This window comes from Somniosus microcephalus, chromosome 3 (genome assembly GCF_052327205.1).
Source record: "Somniosus microcephalus isolate GS21.2 chromosome 3, FLI_Smic_1.0, whole genome shotgun sequence".
Lineage (NCBI taxonomy): Eukaryota > Metazoa > Chordata > Chondrichthyes > Squaliformes > Somniosidae > Somniosus > Somniosus microcephalus.
Window position 1 is genome coordinate 157,577,489 of NC_140989.1, and position 15,572 is coordinate 157,593,060.

A 15,572-nucleotide genomic window follows, 5' to 3' on the forward strand; every position below is an offset into this window, starting at 1 on the left:
CCTCTGAGAAGTTCCTCCTCATCTCAGTTCTAAAAGGGTGACCCTTTATTCCGAGACTGTGCCCCCAAGTTCTAGATTTCCCCATGAGGGGAAACATTCTCTCTGCATCTACCTGTCGAGCCCCTCAGTATCTTATATGTTTCGATAAGATCACCCCTCATTCTTCTAAATTCCAATGAGTATAGGCCCAGCCTGCTCAACCTTTCCTCATAAGTCAAACCCCTCATCTCTGGAATTAACCTAGCAAATCGCCTCTGAACTGCCTCCAATGCAAGTATATCCTTCCTTAAATAAGACCAAAACTGTACGTAGTACTCAAGGTGTGGTCTCACCAATACCTTGTACAGTTGTAGCAGGACTTCCCTGCTTTTATACTCCAACCCCCTTGAAATAAAGGTCAACATTCCATTTGCCTTTGATTACTTGCTGTACCTGCATGCTAACTTTTTGTGTTTCATGCACAAGGATCTCCAGGTCCTTCTGAACTGTAGCATTTTGTAATCTCCATTTAAATAATAGTTTGCTTTTTTATTTTTCCTGCCAAAGTGGATAACCTCGCACTTTCCCACATTATACTCCATCTGCCAAATGTTTGCCCACTCATCTAGCCTGTCTATATCCCTTTGCAGATTCTTTGAGTCCTCTGCACAACTTGCTTTCCTACCCATCTTTGTATCATCCGCAAACTTGGCTACATTACAATTGATCCCTTCATCCAAGTCATCCAATAGTCTCAGATCTGGAGCAGCAGCCAAAATGTGCATGCAAACACATGGAGGTAATTCAGGTTCCATAGGCATGGCAAAGATTAGGACAGCTTTGTCCTGATTGTAAACAGAGGATAGAAGAGTCCAACTTTAAAGTCAGAGGTCAGGGTGGAGTTAGCTTGGAGTACAGATGAACCAATGTCCAGGTTTGGAGACAGTTGTGGACAGCAACTGAGTCCAGGAGCTGTTTGAGTAGCATCATCTAGCATCCACCCACACAAACTTTCCGGCAAAGGTCCCTGCATAGTGATTATAAATACTGGCCAATTATATCCTGTCCATAGCCCAGAGGTGCGGAGGCCCGAGTAAAATTAGCTTATCATGGTATGTATGGCTCGCTATATTGTATTAACAATTTATTTACAATTTAGAAGCAAAACAACACTTAAGCATCATTGAACAATTAGGAAGTAATCTTGAGAGATTTGCTGTATTCAGTTAGCTGATTGAAAAAGTTGATAACTAAAACCTTCTCTAAGTATCTAGCTTGGTAAGTTATTCTGACTTCCTTAACCGAGAAAGACCTTAACAGCTCAAGGAACGCAGAACAATAAATATTGGATACAAAAACTTATTTAATAAACACTTCATAGACAGCTCCGGCTGTTCAAATATTGTACAAAAAACCAAAATATTTTGGAATAAGTGGAAAAAATGAGACAAAACAGTAACATTTGGGAAGGTGTCTGCAGAGGTTGTCCAGTCATCAGGATTCAATCTCAGTCTCATCTGTATCTTTGTTTGGGTCATCTTCTGGTTCTTTCTCTTCCTGCAGTTGTTTCTTCCAGAGCTTGGCCATAGCAAGCAGTTTGAGGTTTGGCTGATTGGCAGCATCTTCTGGGAAGATGTAATCGTAATACTCTTCCCAACCAGCATCTGTCTGTAAGTTAAGAAAATTATTAGAAAATATTATTCATTGAAACCTCATCACATTTACTATCATAACACTGTTACTGGGATTCCTAAAAAATCAAACTACGTAAAGTTCCCTAGCATTAAGCAGCCCAACTACCTGAATTTAGCACACAAATGCACCCCAGGCTTCCACACCTATGTACAGTGAAACAATTTACAAATCCATGGGAGATGCTAGGCAAACTTGATGGGTTTGGATAGTCAGCTAAGTAAAGAGGACGGGGAGTCATCCAAGACGCTCTCGTGTACCCTCCAGCACTCAGCTCAATAAATCAAGAGCAGGGTGCGAGACGAGTCCACTTTCTCGGCTCTGAAACAGTGTATGGCAGAGAAGACCAAAAAAAGGAGTGCAAACAGGTAGGGGGAAATAACTTAAGTGCTGATTCTTACAAAAAGTTTGCATGCTGTATCATAACAAAGAAAGAAAAATGCTTATACCATATCTATGACAACATATAGGGTTCCTTTAGGTTTCCACTGCTGAAAGATTACGCATTCAAATACTGTCACATTTCATTTGCACTCCGACACAAGTCACATTGGTTTAATTTCAGTTGCACTATAAGGTGGGTAAATGGCCAGTAAAATTTCAGGAGCATTTATTTTGATTAGACGAAAAGAAAAATGTCTCTTTCTAATTTGCACTTTGTAATAACCAATTTTCAGCAGTCTGGTAGTTCTCTACAATACTTCAGCAGATTTGGTCAATGATATGGTTAGCCATTACTTAGTTTAACAGCTGTAAGGATAAATTTCAAAGATCCCCCTTTGTCACTCTTGTTCAAGCAACTTTGTGTATGTTTTGAGAAGTGCCCTTACCCCATCTTCTGCCTGCAGCTTTCTCCTCTTCTTGACACGTTCTGGCATGAGTTTTCGAACTCTACCTTGTGAAGACTCTGCACCAAATTCTGTCTCAAAGTCCCTCCAGGACTCCAAGAATATAAGCCGCTCTTCTTTCTCCTCACAGTTCCGCAAAGATCTGTTGGCATCCTCATAGATTTGTCGGCATCTGGATATGCGTTCTGGCACATCCACTGAAAGCTCAAATTGAACATAACTGATCCATACCTATAGAAAACAAAAACATACATTATCTCAAAGGTTTGACAACACTAAAATACAAGTGCATGGACCACTTGTCTTCCATTCCACCCAGTTCTACACTGACAAATGGCACAATTTGGACTGTGAAAAAGGTGCATACATAGAGAATAACAGATAGCGTAGGATTATAAAGTCGTAACCCAACAATTGAGTTCAGGTATAAAGTCAAACTGAAACTCAGAAGTTTATACTAGTTGTTTAAATAGCAAAATTAATTACAAATCATTCACTTGTGTCAGTAATTGTGATATTTTGTGGTTTTAATTTGACATCAATGAGAGTACCAACTATTGCTGTGCCCCAAATCTTAACATCTGATGAGATTTGTTGATTAATTCTAATGTCATCAATTCACGTAATTTGGAAATTTATGCCATGTCCAACATATTTACACGTAATTCTCATTCATGGAATCATCCATATTTATAAAGCATGCTACCATCTAGAGTTGTGATACACTTTATAAGTTCAATGATTCTATCTACAAGTAGCTCACCTTAACATGTTGAGTACGTTGAAGTAGGCGTCTGTAAAGGTTTCTTGTTCTTTCATATTCTTCCTGTTCAATTTCAAAGTCTATGTAAGACTTCCAGAGAACCTGAAAAGTAAGGCAGTTAAGAAAATGAACTAACTTATACTCTGGTATTCTTAGAAGCTAAAACAACAGGGGTTGAACTGGCCCTAGACCAGCCTGTTAAAAAATTGTCCAGTCCTGGGACAAGATCTACAGGTCTGTACTGTACTCTGAATTGTACTTGAGTTTGGTTTCTGAACATAAGTAGGAGGAGCAGGAGTAGGCCATACGGCTCCTCGGGCCTGCTCCGCCATTCAATAGGATCATGGCTGATCCAAATCTAGACTCACGTCCACTTACCTGCCCTCTCCCCATAACCCCTAATTCCCTTATCTGCTAGGAAACTGTCTATCTCCATTTTAAATTTATTTAATGTTGCAGCTTCCACAGCTCTCTGGGGTAGCAAATTCCATAGATTTACTACCCTCCGAGTGAAGAAGTTTCTCATCTCAGTTTTGAAAGGGCAGCCCCTTATTCTTAGATTATGCCCCCTAGTTCTAGTCTCACCCATCAGTGGAAACATCCTCCCCGCATCCACCCGATCAAGCCCCCTCACAATCTTATATGTTTCGATAAGATCGCCTCTCATTCTTCTGAACTCCAATGAGTAGAGTCCCAACCTACTCAACCTTTCCTCATACGTCAACCCCCTCATCTCCGGAATCAACCGAGTGAACCTTCTCTGAACCGCCTCGAGAGCAAGTATATCTTTTCTTAAATATGGAAACCAAAACTGCACGCAGTATTCCAGGTGTGGCCTCACCAATACTGAAGACTGCTAGTGACACATAAAACAATATTGTAGCAGTAATTAGGCATATTAAAATGTATTTCTGTGGCAGAGACCACATAGGGACAATAACACAATATATAGCCAATGCTGTTATATGTACCTAAAAACATAATTCACTACGTATAGCAATGTTGTGATATGTACGTGCTGGGTTGGGTTATCGGTGCAGGGTCCCTTTAAGAGCGTCGGTAGCGTGATGACGTCATAGCCTCTGCACGGGGCTGAGCCCTTCAGACCTCGTGGAGAGTGATTAAAGAAAGACACGTTTTGCCTTTGCTTAAACAAAAGCCTCTGCCTGTTGTTTTCTATTGATCCCAACATTGGTGACCCCGCTGCTCTTTTGGACGATTCCAAAGACCTCATCTGAAATGGCGACGAACGCCGTTTCCATCAAATTACCTGAGTTTTGGGAACGACAGGCTGCCGCTTGGTTCGCCCAGGCCGAGGCTCAATTTGCACTCCGGGACATCACCGCGGACGACACGAGGTACTACTATGTCATCTCCACTCTCGGCAGCTCCACCGCGGCCAGAGTCGTGAACCTGCTCGAAACCCCCCCGGAGCTCAACAAATACGAAACGCTGAAAGCGCACCTCTTACAAACTTTCGGACTCACCGAAGCCGAACGCGCACGCCGGCTTCTCTCTCTACCCGGGCTTGGCAACTCCAAGCCCTCGGAGCTGATGGACCACATGCTGGCCCTCCTGGGCACACACACGCCGTACTTCCTCTTCAAGGAACTGTTCCTTCAACAGCTACCAGGTCAGGTATGGTCGGCTTTAGCCAACTCTTCCACTACCGATTGCCGCGACCTGGCCAAGGAGGCCGACAAATTTTTCTCCGCCGGGCAACAGTACTGCGCAGCCACGCGGAGCCCTGCCCCCACTGATACAGCCAAACGGCGGCAACCCTCAAGCCTCTGCTTCTACCATGCGCAGTTCGGCCCCAAAGCCAGAAAGTGCCGGCCCCCGTGCAGTTTTCCCACGTTGAAACAAACTAAAGACCACTCGTCGGCGTCTATGGCTGTCGGCCGTTCAGGCAGTTTGTTGTTTATTACAGACACCGATTCCGGACGTCGTTTCCTTTGCGACACGGGCGCCCAGGTGAGCGTCCTGCCCGCGTCAACCATAGACATTCAAGGGGGGGAACCACGGCCCCGTCCTCGAAGCCACCAACGGCAGTTCCATCCACACCTTCGGGAAACGGAACGTGGCACTTTGTTTTGGCGGGCAGCGGTTCACCTGGGACTTTGTCACAGCAAAAGTGTCCACCCCCCTTCTCGGCGCTGACTTCCTCTGCGCCAATGGCCTTTTGGTGGACGTCAAGAACCGACGTCTCATCAACGCGGAAACCTTCAGCTCGCTCCCATGTTCCCTCAGCGGGTCCAGCACAAAGCAGTTGTCCAGCGCACTCTCGGCCTCCGACAAGTTTTCCTGCCTCCTCGCCCAGTTCCCGGACCTCACGAAGCACACGTTCTCGTCCGCCGCCACCAAACACTGGGTAGAACACCACATCTCGACCACCAGTCCGCCCGTCTCCGCTCCGCCCGCACTCGGCGCCTCGACCCGGGGAAGCTCGCCATCGGCAAAGCCGAGTTCGACACCATGGAGCGCCTCGGCATCATCCGCCGGTCGAACAGTCCGTGGGCTTCGCCCCTCCACATCGCCCCAAAACCAGGTGGCGGGTTGCGCCCGTGCGGAGATTACCGGTGCCTCAACGACCCCTGACCGCTATCCGATTCCACACATCCAGGACTTTTCCACCCGCCTGGCCGGGAAAGTGGTATTCTCGAAAGTGGACCTCGTCCGGGGTTACCACCAGGTTCCTGTCCGGCCGCAGGACGTCCCGAAAACCGCGGTAATCACCCCGTTCGGGCTATTCGAATATCTCTGCATGCCATTCGGCCTCAAAAACGCCACACAGGCTTTTCAACGCCTAATGGACACCGTGTTACGGGACCTGACATTCCTGTTCGTATACCTGGATGACATCCTCATCGCCAGTGCCTCCAGGACGGAGCACGTGTCCCACCTCCGGACTCTCTTCGAACGACTCAGCCAACACGGCCTAATCGTCAACCCGGCCAAGTGCCAGTTCGGGCTGTCCTCAATCGACTTTCTCGGGCACTGCATCACGAAGGACGGGGCGGTGCCACTGCCATCGAAAGTGGAGGCCGTGATCGACTTCCCGCGACCCCTCACCGTGAAGGCCCTACACGAGTTTTTGGGCATGGTGAACTTCTACCATCGTTTCGTCCCCCAAGCAGCTCAGCTTATGCAGCCCCTTTACGAGGCCCTCAAAGGCAAGCCCGACAAACTCGCCGTCGACTGGTCCGATGAGATGGCCAATTTTTTCACGGACACGAAAAGGGCCCTGGCTAACGTGACCATACTGGCGCATCCGTTACCTGATGCGCCGATCGCTCTCACCACCGACGCCTCGGACTATGCGGTCGGCGCCGTCCACGAACAGTGGGTCAACGGCGCCTGGTAGCCGCTCGCCTTCTTCAGCTGGCAGCTCCGCCCCAACGAGCGGAAGTACAGCACCTTTGATCGCGAGTTTCTCGGCCTCTACCTCGCCGTCCGACACTTCCGTTTCCTGCTGGAGGCCCGCCCTTTCACGGCGTTCGTGGACCACAAGCCGTTGACCTTCGCCATGGCCAAAACCTCCGAGCCATGGTCGGCCTGTCAGCAACGCCTTCATCTCGGAGTTTACAACGGACATCCAGCATGTGGCTGGGAAAGACAACCCCGTCGCCAACTGTCTCTCCCGAGCCGTTGCCAGCGCCGTACACCTCGGCATCGACTACACCCGCATGACGGCCGACCAGGCCTCTGACCCAGACGTCCAGGCCTACAGGACGGCGGTCACGGGCCTTCAACTGGCGGACGTCGTGTTCGACGCTGCCGGCACCACACTCCTGTGCGATGTCTCCGTTGGGCAGCCACGTCCCGTCGTGACCGAAGGGTGGAGACGGCAAGTTTTCGACGCTGTCCATAATCTTTCCCACCCGGGCAGGAAGCCGTCACAGAAGCTGGTGGCGGCTAAGTTCGTCTGGCACAGGCTCAGGAAAGACGTTCGCGACTGGGCCAGCACCTGCGTGGTATGCCAACGATCGAAAGTACATCGCCATACTAAGGCCCCATTGGCGCCTTTCGCGGTGCCCGAGAGGCGGTTCGACCACGTTAACGTGGACCTGGTGGGGCCCCTGCCGCCCTCCCGTGGGTTCACCCACCTCCTCACAATGGTCGACAGAACCACCCGATGGCCGGAAGCTGTCCCGCTGTCTTCAACGACGGCCGCCGATGTGGCTCGGGCGCTCATCAGCTCTTGGGTCGCCCGGTTCTGCGCCCCATCTGACATTTCCTCCGACCGGGGGCCCCAGTTCACGTTGGAGCTCTGGAACACTGTCGCCCGAGGCCTCAGGTTGAGACTCCACCGCACCACAGCATACCACCCTCAGGCTAACGGGCTGTGCGAACGGTTTCATCGCTCCATGAAGGCCGCGCTCCGGGCCAGCCTCCGGGATGACAGACTCCCGTGGGTCATGCTGGGACTCAGGACCGCTCCCAAGGAGGACCTCCAGTCCTCGTCCGCTGAGCTCGTCTACGGACAGCCACTACGGGTTCCCGGGGATTTCGTCCCCAACGCAACGGAACCTTGGTCCGCAGCCCATCAGCGGTTCGACCTTCTGGACAACGCCAAGGTTTTCGCGCCGGTGCCCACGTCGTAGCATGGTCTCCCGCAGTCCCACGTTCCGCTGGAGCTTCGTGAGGCGGAGTACGTTTTCGTCCGCCACTACGCCCACCGGGGACCTCTTCAGCCACCCTACGAGGGACCATTCCGCGTCCTGGAAACCGGGGACAAGACCTTCCTAGTGGATGTCGACGGTAAGCCGGACTGCATTTCCGTGGACCGTCTTAAGCCGGCCCACCTGGATCTGGACCGACCCGTTGCGTTGGCACAGCCCCCAAGGCGGGGCCGACCTCCAGTTTCCGCACCCTCAGTCCACCACCGAGCGCCCGAGGTCCCTCCGACGAACCCCCCGGTCCCTGCCCCGGAACTGAGGAGCCGTTCTGGCTGTGTGATCCGGCCCCCCCCAACGACTGACATTGCCAGTGCTAGTGAATTCTGGGGGGACGTATGTGGCGGAGATCACATAGGGACAATAACACAATGTATAGCCAATGCTGTTATATGTACCTAAACACAAATCACTATGTATAGCAATGTTGTGATATGTACGTGCTGGGTTGGGTTATCGGTGCAGGGTCCCTTTAAGAGCATCGATAGCATGATGACGTCATGACTTCGGCAGCGTGATGACGTCATAGCCCCTGCACGCGGCTGAGCCCTTCAGACCTCATGGAGAGTGATTAAAGAAAGACACGTTTTGCCTTAGTTTAAACAAAAGTCTCTGCCTGTTGTTTTCTATCGATCCCAACATTTCTGTATTTTTGCACCATTTTGCGAAAATACAGATGCGACTTCTCTCCACGCCTTGTCCTCCCTGCCTCAAAAAATGAAAGCAGGTCATGCCGCTCAGATTAGTATCTAAGCTCTAGAAGTAACAATCGCAAGCCACATTTGTGAGCCAACAGCACAGGGGACTTTATAAACATTCTCAAGGTTTTACTTAACTCCAAAATCAGTCTCTAACTGAACTGTTATTTCCCCCCCCGCCCCCAATCATTCGTTACCTTTTACTTAAATGACATAATTAACACAATCCTGACTTTTAGAAAGGAAGGACTGCCTCCAAACACTCAGGCCACAAAGCTTTTTCTTTTAATCACACATGAATCAGCTGCAAAAGAAACCTTTGTATAAAAATAACTAGCTGAACTGCCCGGCGGTGCCGAGGGTCTTTTGAGGTCATGTTGTTGGGAGAGAGAGAGCGCGCGGCTTGGGGGGGGGGGGGGGGGGAAGGGAGCGCGCGGCTGGTGGTGGGGGGGGCGGGGGGAAGGGAGCGCGCGCGGCCGGGGGGGGGGGGGGGGGGGGGGAGGAAAGGGAGCGCGCGGCCGGGGGGGGGGGGGGGGGGGAAGGGGGAGGGGAGAAGGGGGGAAGAAGGGGGAGGGGAGGGGAGGGGAGAAGGGGAAGCAGGGGGAGGGGGAAGAAGGGGGAGGGGAGGGGGAAGAAGGGGGAGGGGGGAAGAAGGGGGGGAGGGGGGAAAAGGGGGGAAGAAGGGGGAGGGGAGAAGAAGGGGGAGAACAGGGAGGGGAGAAGAAGGGGAGGGGAGAAGAAGGGAGAGGGGGAAGCAGGGGGGAGGGGGAAAAGGGGGGGGAGGGGGAAAAGGGGGGAAAAGGGGGAGGAAGGGGAGAACAGGGAGGGGGAGAACAGGGAGGGGAGAAGAAGGGGGAGGGGGAGAACAGGGAGGCGGGAAGAAGGGGGAGGGGGGAGAGCAGGAGGGGGGAACAAGGGGGAGGGGGGAAGAAGGGGGAGGGGGAAGCAGGGGGGGAGGAAGGGGGAAGAAGGGGAGAACAGGGAGGCGGGAAGAAGGGGGAGGGGGGAAAGAAGGGGGAGGGGGGAAGAAGGGGGAGGGAAGAAGGGGGAGGGGGAGGGGGAGGGGTGAAGAAGGGGGAGGGGGAGGGGTGAAGAAGGGGGGAGGGGTGAAGAAGGGGGAAGGGGAAAGAAGGGGGAAGGGGAGGGGGAGAAGGGGGAGGGGGAAGAAGGGGGAGGGGAGAAGGGGGAGGGGAGAAGGGGGAGGGGAGAAGGGGGAGGGGAGAAGGGGGAGGGGAGAAGGGGGAGGGGAGAAGGGGGAGGGGAGAAGGGGGAGGGGAGAAGGGGGAGGGGAGAAGGGGGAGGGGAGGAGGGGGAAGAAGGGGAGGGGAAAAAGGGGAGGGTTGGAAGAAGGGGGCGGGGAAGAAGGGGACGGGGGGGGGAAGAAGGGGACGGGGGGAAGAAGGGGACGGGGGGGGAAGAAGGGGACGGGGGGGAAGAAGGGGACGGGGGGGAAGAAGAAGGGAAGAAGGGGGAGGGGGAAGGGAGCGCCCCGTCAGCCCGAGCCCCGCCCCCCGAGCCGAGCCCCACCCCTGATCTCCCGAGCCCCGCCCTCCCGAGGCCCAATCTCCCGAGGCCTGATCTCCCGAGCCCCGCCCCCCACCCTCCCGAGCCCCGATCTCCCCGAGCCCCACCCCCTGCCCGAGCTGGCTTCAAGAGCAGAGCGACGCCGCCGCGCAACCTACTGCGTGAGGCCTGGCCGGACTCAACTCGCGCGCGCTGACTCCTGCCCCACCCGCCTTTACTAAGATGGTGGCGGCGCTCGGCTCAGGCCCGCCCCCTCCAGCCTTCACAAAGATGGCGGCGATCGCTAGCCGCTTTTTGAGCGCGATGAGAGGTGCCTAGCTCGGGCGTGGCTGGGCAACAGAGGCCCAGGCTTTTAGGCCTGGAAAAACGGTGATAGGTAGGAAAATTCTAGATGTTAGAGAAAAGATTTACAAATTAATTAACTTTTTTTAAAAACAATGTGCGTTTTAAAAGCAACTTTTTTTTTTTGCTGGAAATGTAGATTTGAAAAGAAACACGCAGAAAGTGGGAAAAAGAAATTAACAGTTTGGAATCAAGATGGCGGCCACTCACCTCGGTTCAGAATGATAAGGCCCGCCCACACACGCACCGATTGGTCAACCGTCAGGTCACTGAACTGTAGGATTGGTCAATCATCAAGTCACTCAACTGTAGGATGGCCCGCCCGCACACACAATGAACTCGCCCCCACTCGATGCAAATGAGCGGATAATGAGCGGTATTTTAAACGTTTTTTGGATACCATCGGCACAATTTTTGTCTCCGACCATCGGCACAATTTTTGTTCCGAGCAAAAAGTACATACGCCTACAAGAGTCCCCTAATGATGAGCTTTCTTTTTATATAACATATGTGTAGGTACGCTCTATAACTTTTGATTGTGTAGCCGGACAGAGACAGACAGACAGACAGAGAGACAGACAGAGAGGCATTATCTCTTATATATATAGAGATAGAGATAGATAGAATAGATAAAGATAGCCCTCGCCATTCTTAGCTGCTACTATACAAAGTTATTAGATTTTTAATAAAGAAATACGAAAGCAAAAAACAAACTGGGATGCTCACTAGCCCACAGAAGTAGTATGCTATTTATTTTTTAAAAAGCAATATAAAAAGGTATTCAGGAATAATACTAGTACAAATTTAGCACCTGCATGCCATTTTTGATACCTATTTTTTTTGCATTAGTTGAGTCAGCTGTGGCTCAGTTGGTAGCACTCACGCCTCTGAATCAGAAGGCTGTGGGTTTTAAATCTCACTCCAGAGACTTGAGCAGAAAAATCTAGGCTGACACTCCAGTGTAGTACTAAGGGAGTGCTGCACTGTTGGAGGTGTCGTCTTTCGGATGAGACGTTAAACCGAGGCCACGTCTGCTCGCTCAGGTGGACGTAAAAGATCCCATGGCACTGTTTCGAAAAAGAGCAGGGGCGTTATCCCCAGTGTCCTGGCCAATATCAAATTGCTGTTTATGGGAGCTTGCTGTGCGCAAATTGGCAGCCGCGTTTCTTACATTACAACAGTGACTACACTTCAAAAGTACGTCATTGGCTTTAGGATGCCCTAAGGTCATGAAAGGCGCTATATAAATGCAAATCTTTTTATTAGTGCTAGGTATTTGGGCAATTATAATATGCCACAATTTAAATGCACTATTTAAAGGACTAAATTAGCAATCACTACACAAAGAGAACATTTTAATTCCATTTTCTATCAGTTTTATGGCAGGATCATACAGGACTAATAATGTATCAAAATGACAGATTTTTTGACGCGCCTGACATTCCTACGTAATGTCATTGGGTCTTACAGGAGGGTGGTTGAAGGAACAAAGGTTAGCCGAAAGATGGAAAGGAGTGAGTGATAGAGAATAGAAGCTCAAGTATACCTCTGTAATTGACTAAAAAGACAACAGCTGGCTATATTCATCTTGGGGTTTAGGGGTATTGTGAGGGCTAAGCAAAGCCAGAGTGAACAGGTGATTCCAGAAAGACAGGTTATTAGAGTGGGTAGTTGGTTGGCTGATGCAGTTCAGTGCAGAGAAATCTGAAGTACTATGTTTTGGGAACAAGAGTGAAAGGAAGTATTACCTAGAGCAAGGGGGAAAAATTCAGTTGTTTGCACCTCCCGTTAGCGCCTTAAGAGGACGCTAATGGGGTGCAAAGCAACTAGCGCCCGGGCGAGGCGATATTTGCGCCGCTCGCGAAATTAACTAGACATTTTGCGGCGGCGCTAAACACTACCGCCATGATCTCCTGCGCTGGCAGATCGTGACGTCAATCGAGTGTGCAACGCCCCGGTAGCGCCCCGGACATTGAGAGGCACCCCCTGCCTTACCGCCTGCCGCTAACAACGACAGGTTGAGGGGAGCGTTTGCAGTCAGAAAGGGACTGGGGAAGCGCTATTTTAAGGTGACTGCTTCCTGCCTTTTTTTGTTGGTGACATTTTTGCACCACGCATTCTGAGATGAGAGAGAGAGAGACTTCTGGAGAGATTCAACGCTGTGTGAAGGGGTTTTGGGTACTGAGCAGTACTTTGCAGGTTCATTTTGATTTGCCCTTCCTTGCTTCACCAGCGCTCTGAGGTAGCACCTCGCTGCTCGGCACTTTGCGCCTTAAGACAGTTGTGAAGCGCCCAATTTAGCGCTCCAATCACCTCCAGGGGCGATAAAAGCCAAGTTTGCCGGAGGTGATAATTAGCGGCAGGCGCTAAACTTTGCGCAACGGCCGATAATGGCGCCCCAAATGAGGTGATACTGAATTTTCCCCCCCCCCCCAAGACTCTTAAGTGCAGTAATGGGAAAGGTCCTGTGCAGGCCGCTCACTAGCTTCTCCCTCCATTGTAAATACTGAGCATGCGTGAAAATTTAAAGGGACCACGCACTAAAAGAAACCGGCCCGCAGAATAAAGCGCAGTTTACGGGGAACATTGCTCTTAATGGAGATTTAGCGGCACAGATACACAGATTTTTAACGATCAGACTGCAGGTAGAAAAAGACAAAGGCAAATGGGGTTCTTTGACGATTGAATATAAAATCAAGGAAGGGACGTTGAATTTGTACAAGACATTGGTGAGGTCACAGTTGAAATATTGTGCACAGTTCTGAACACCCTATTATGTGAGGAATTTGAGAGTCATGGAAAAAGTAGTGATTCACCGAAATAACAGCATGAATGAGAGCTTCTAGTTATAAAGGGTCAAAAATTGGAGCTTTTTCCACTGGAACAGAGTACATAAGGGAGATTAATAGAGGTTTTCAAGATTATGAAAGGGAGAGTAATTAGTGAAAAGCTTGTTTCCGTTGGTCAGAGAATTGGAAACAAGGAGGCAAAGGATTAACATTGGAAGAAAGAAGGGGAAGTTTGAAGAATGTTTTTCACAGGAGAGTTAATTAGAACATGTAGGGGGAAAAATTCAGTATCGCCCAGTTTGGGGCGCGATTGTCGGACGTGTGCAAAGTTTAGCACCTGGCGCTAATTATCACCTCCAACTGCAAACTTGGCTTTTATCGCACCCGGAGTTGATTGGAGCGCTAAATTAGGCGCTACACACCTCTCTTAAGGCGCAAAGGCCAAGGAGGCGAGGCGCTGGCGAAGCTCATGTGATGTCAGTCAGCAATGGAACACAGACACAATGGCGCCGGCCAGTTCTTAAAGGGGAGGGTTGATCTTGCTCTCCATCTACATCCTGCTCATTGCAGCCTTGAATCTCGGCCTGGAGAGACATGTAGATCAAATCTGCTGGAAAGAACAATGGAGACCCCCAGGGAAAGAGCTCAGAGTGCAGCCCCCACAGTCTCTTCTAAATCGATACAAGGAAGGGCAAATCAAAATGAACCTGCAAAGTGCTGCTCAGTACCCAAAACTCCTTCACACAGCGTTGAATCTCTCCAGAAGTGTCTCTCTCTCTCTCTCTCTGAATGCGTGGTGCAAAAATGTCACCAACAAAAAAAGGCAGGAAGTGGTCGCCTTTAAATAGCGCTCCCCCAGTCCCTTCCTGACTGCAAAACGCTCCCCTCAACCTGTCGTTTGCTAGCGGCAGGAGGTAAGGCAGGGGGCGCCACTCAATATCCGATCCGGGGCGCTGCCCGCTCAACTGACATCACGATCTGCCGACGCAGGAGATCGTGGCGGTAGTGTTTAGCGCTGCCGCAAAATGTCTAGTTAATTTCGTGAGCGGTGCAAACATCGCTGCGCACGGGCGCTAGTTGCTTTGCGCCCCATTAGCGCCCTCTTAAGGCGCTAATGGGAGGTGCAAACCAACTGAATTTTTCCCCCGTAATGCTTTACCATAAGTGTTATTGAGACAGACCACCGTTTGGATCTGAAAAAAATAAATAAAAAGATAGAGGAAAATGGAACTAGAGTAGATAGCTCCAGTTCAAGAGCTAGCACCAGCACAAGGGGCCGAATGGTCTCCTACTGTGCTGTAACTGCTATGATTTGAAGAATCATGAAATGAGACATAACCTATTGGGAGTTACTTGAAGTGGGAAAGTTCAGTCTAACTTTTGTTTAAAATCAAAATGAATGGCCCAGAAATTCAGGTCGGAGGCTTCCCATGGGTGCAAGCCTCCGACCTGCACTTACCTAGCGCGCCGGCCATTGTGCTGTGGGCCCTCGTGGGATTCCGATCCTGGGCCTGCTCCAACTGCCGGCGCGCAGTGCTTGCGTATCCCAGGGGCGCAGTTAGTTCGAAGTGTCCCCTGGGATCACGTGGGCTTTAAAAATAATAAACTTGTGGAAAAAATGTTTTAATTTAACTTAATTCACCACTTACCTTGTTAAAAGCAGGCCTTGCAACTGCTTTTTACAAGCGTAGCTCCTGGAGACTTACCCTCCCGAGAAAGCTGCGAAAAAAACGGAAGTTCCAGGCGTACACACTGCCTTTCCGGCGCATGCGTTCGACCTGTGAACCCCTTCCTTTAAGGGAACGGAAGTTCCGGTTTCCCGCACATGCGCAGTGCATGCACGAAACCGGCACTTTCGTTGGGCCTACGCGTGAGTACCCAGCGCGTACTCACCAGTGGGGACCCGAAGTTCTGGCCCATTATCTTGTCACAGTGGGCATATAATTCTAGACAGGTACTGTTTTCCACTTGCTTAACAATGAAAAGAATCAGTCGCCATAATAGAAATTCCCTAATATTAGTGAAAATCCAATAAAGCATTTAAAAGCAGAGGTGACAAGTTAGAGTTCAAATACAGAATGTTTACAGACACATGATTCAATGAACTATAAGTTCCTAATACATCAATGGATCGTTCCAGGTTTCATGAAAATTTAAACAGGATTTTTTTTTAAAACTTAGAGGTGACATCACTTCTCACAGATATAAAACAGAATAGATTATTAAGTTTCAAGCATATCCAGTTTTAAAAGTAACCCAAT

At 50.2% G+C, this 15,572-nt stretch overlaps 1 protein-coding gene across 1 annotated transcript in view; it reads right to left on the reverse strand.

Annotated features, from left to right (window-relative positions):
- Window positions 1–1,324: 1,324 nt before the first annotated feature.
- The window catches only part of crnkl1 (crooked neck pre-mRNA splicing factor 1), a 58,892-nt gene continuing 44,644 nt past the window's right edge, over window positions 1,325–15,572 (reverse strand). The window contains exons 12-14 of the mRNA XM_085981785.1: window positions 3,283–3,384; window positions 2,502–2,750; window positions 1,325–1,647 (exon numbers count right to left, since the gene is read on the reverse strand). Of these exons, the coding sequence (XP_085837911.1) occupies window positions 1,474–1,647; window positions 2,502–2,750; window positions 3,283–3,384 (525 nt within the window). The 3' untranslated portion in view covers window positions 1,325–1,473. The remainder of the gene's footprint in view (window positions 1,648–2,501; window positions 2,751–3,282; window positions 3,385–15,572) is intronic.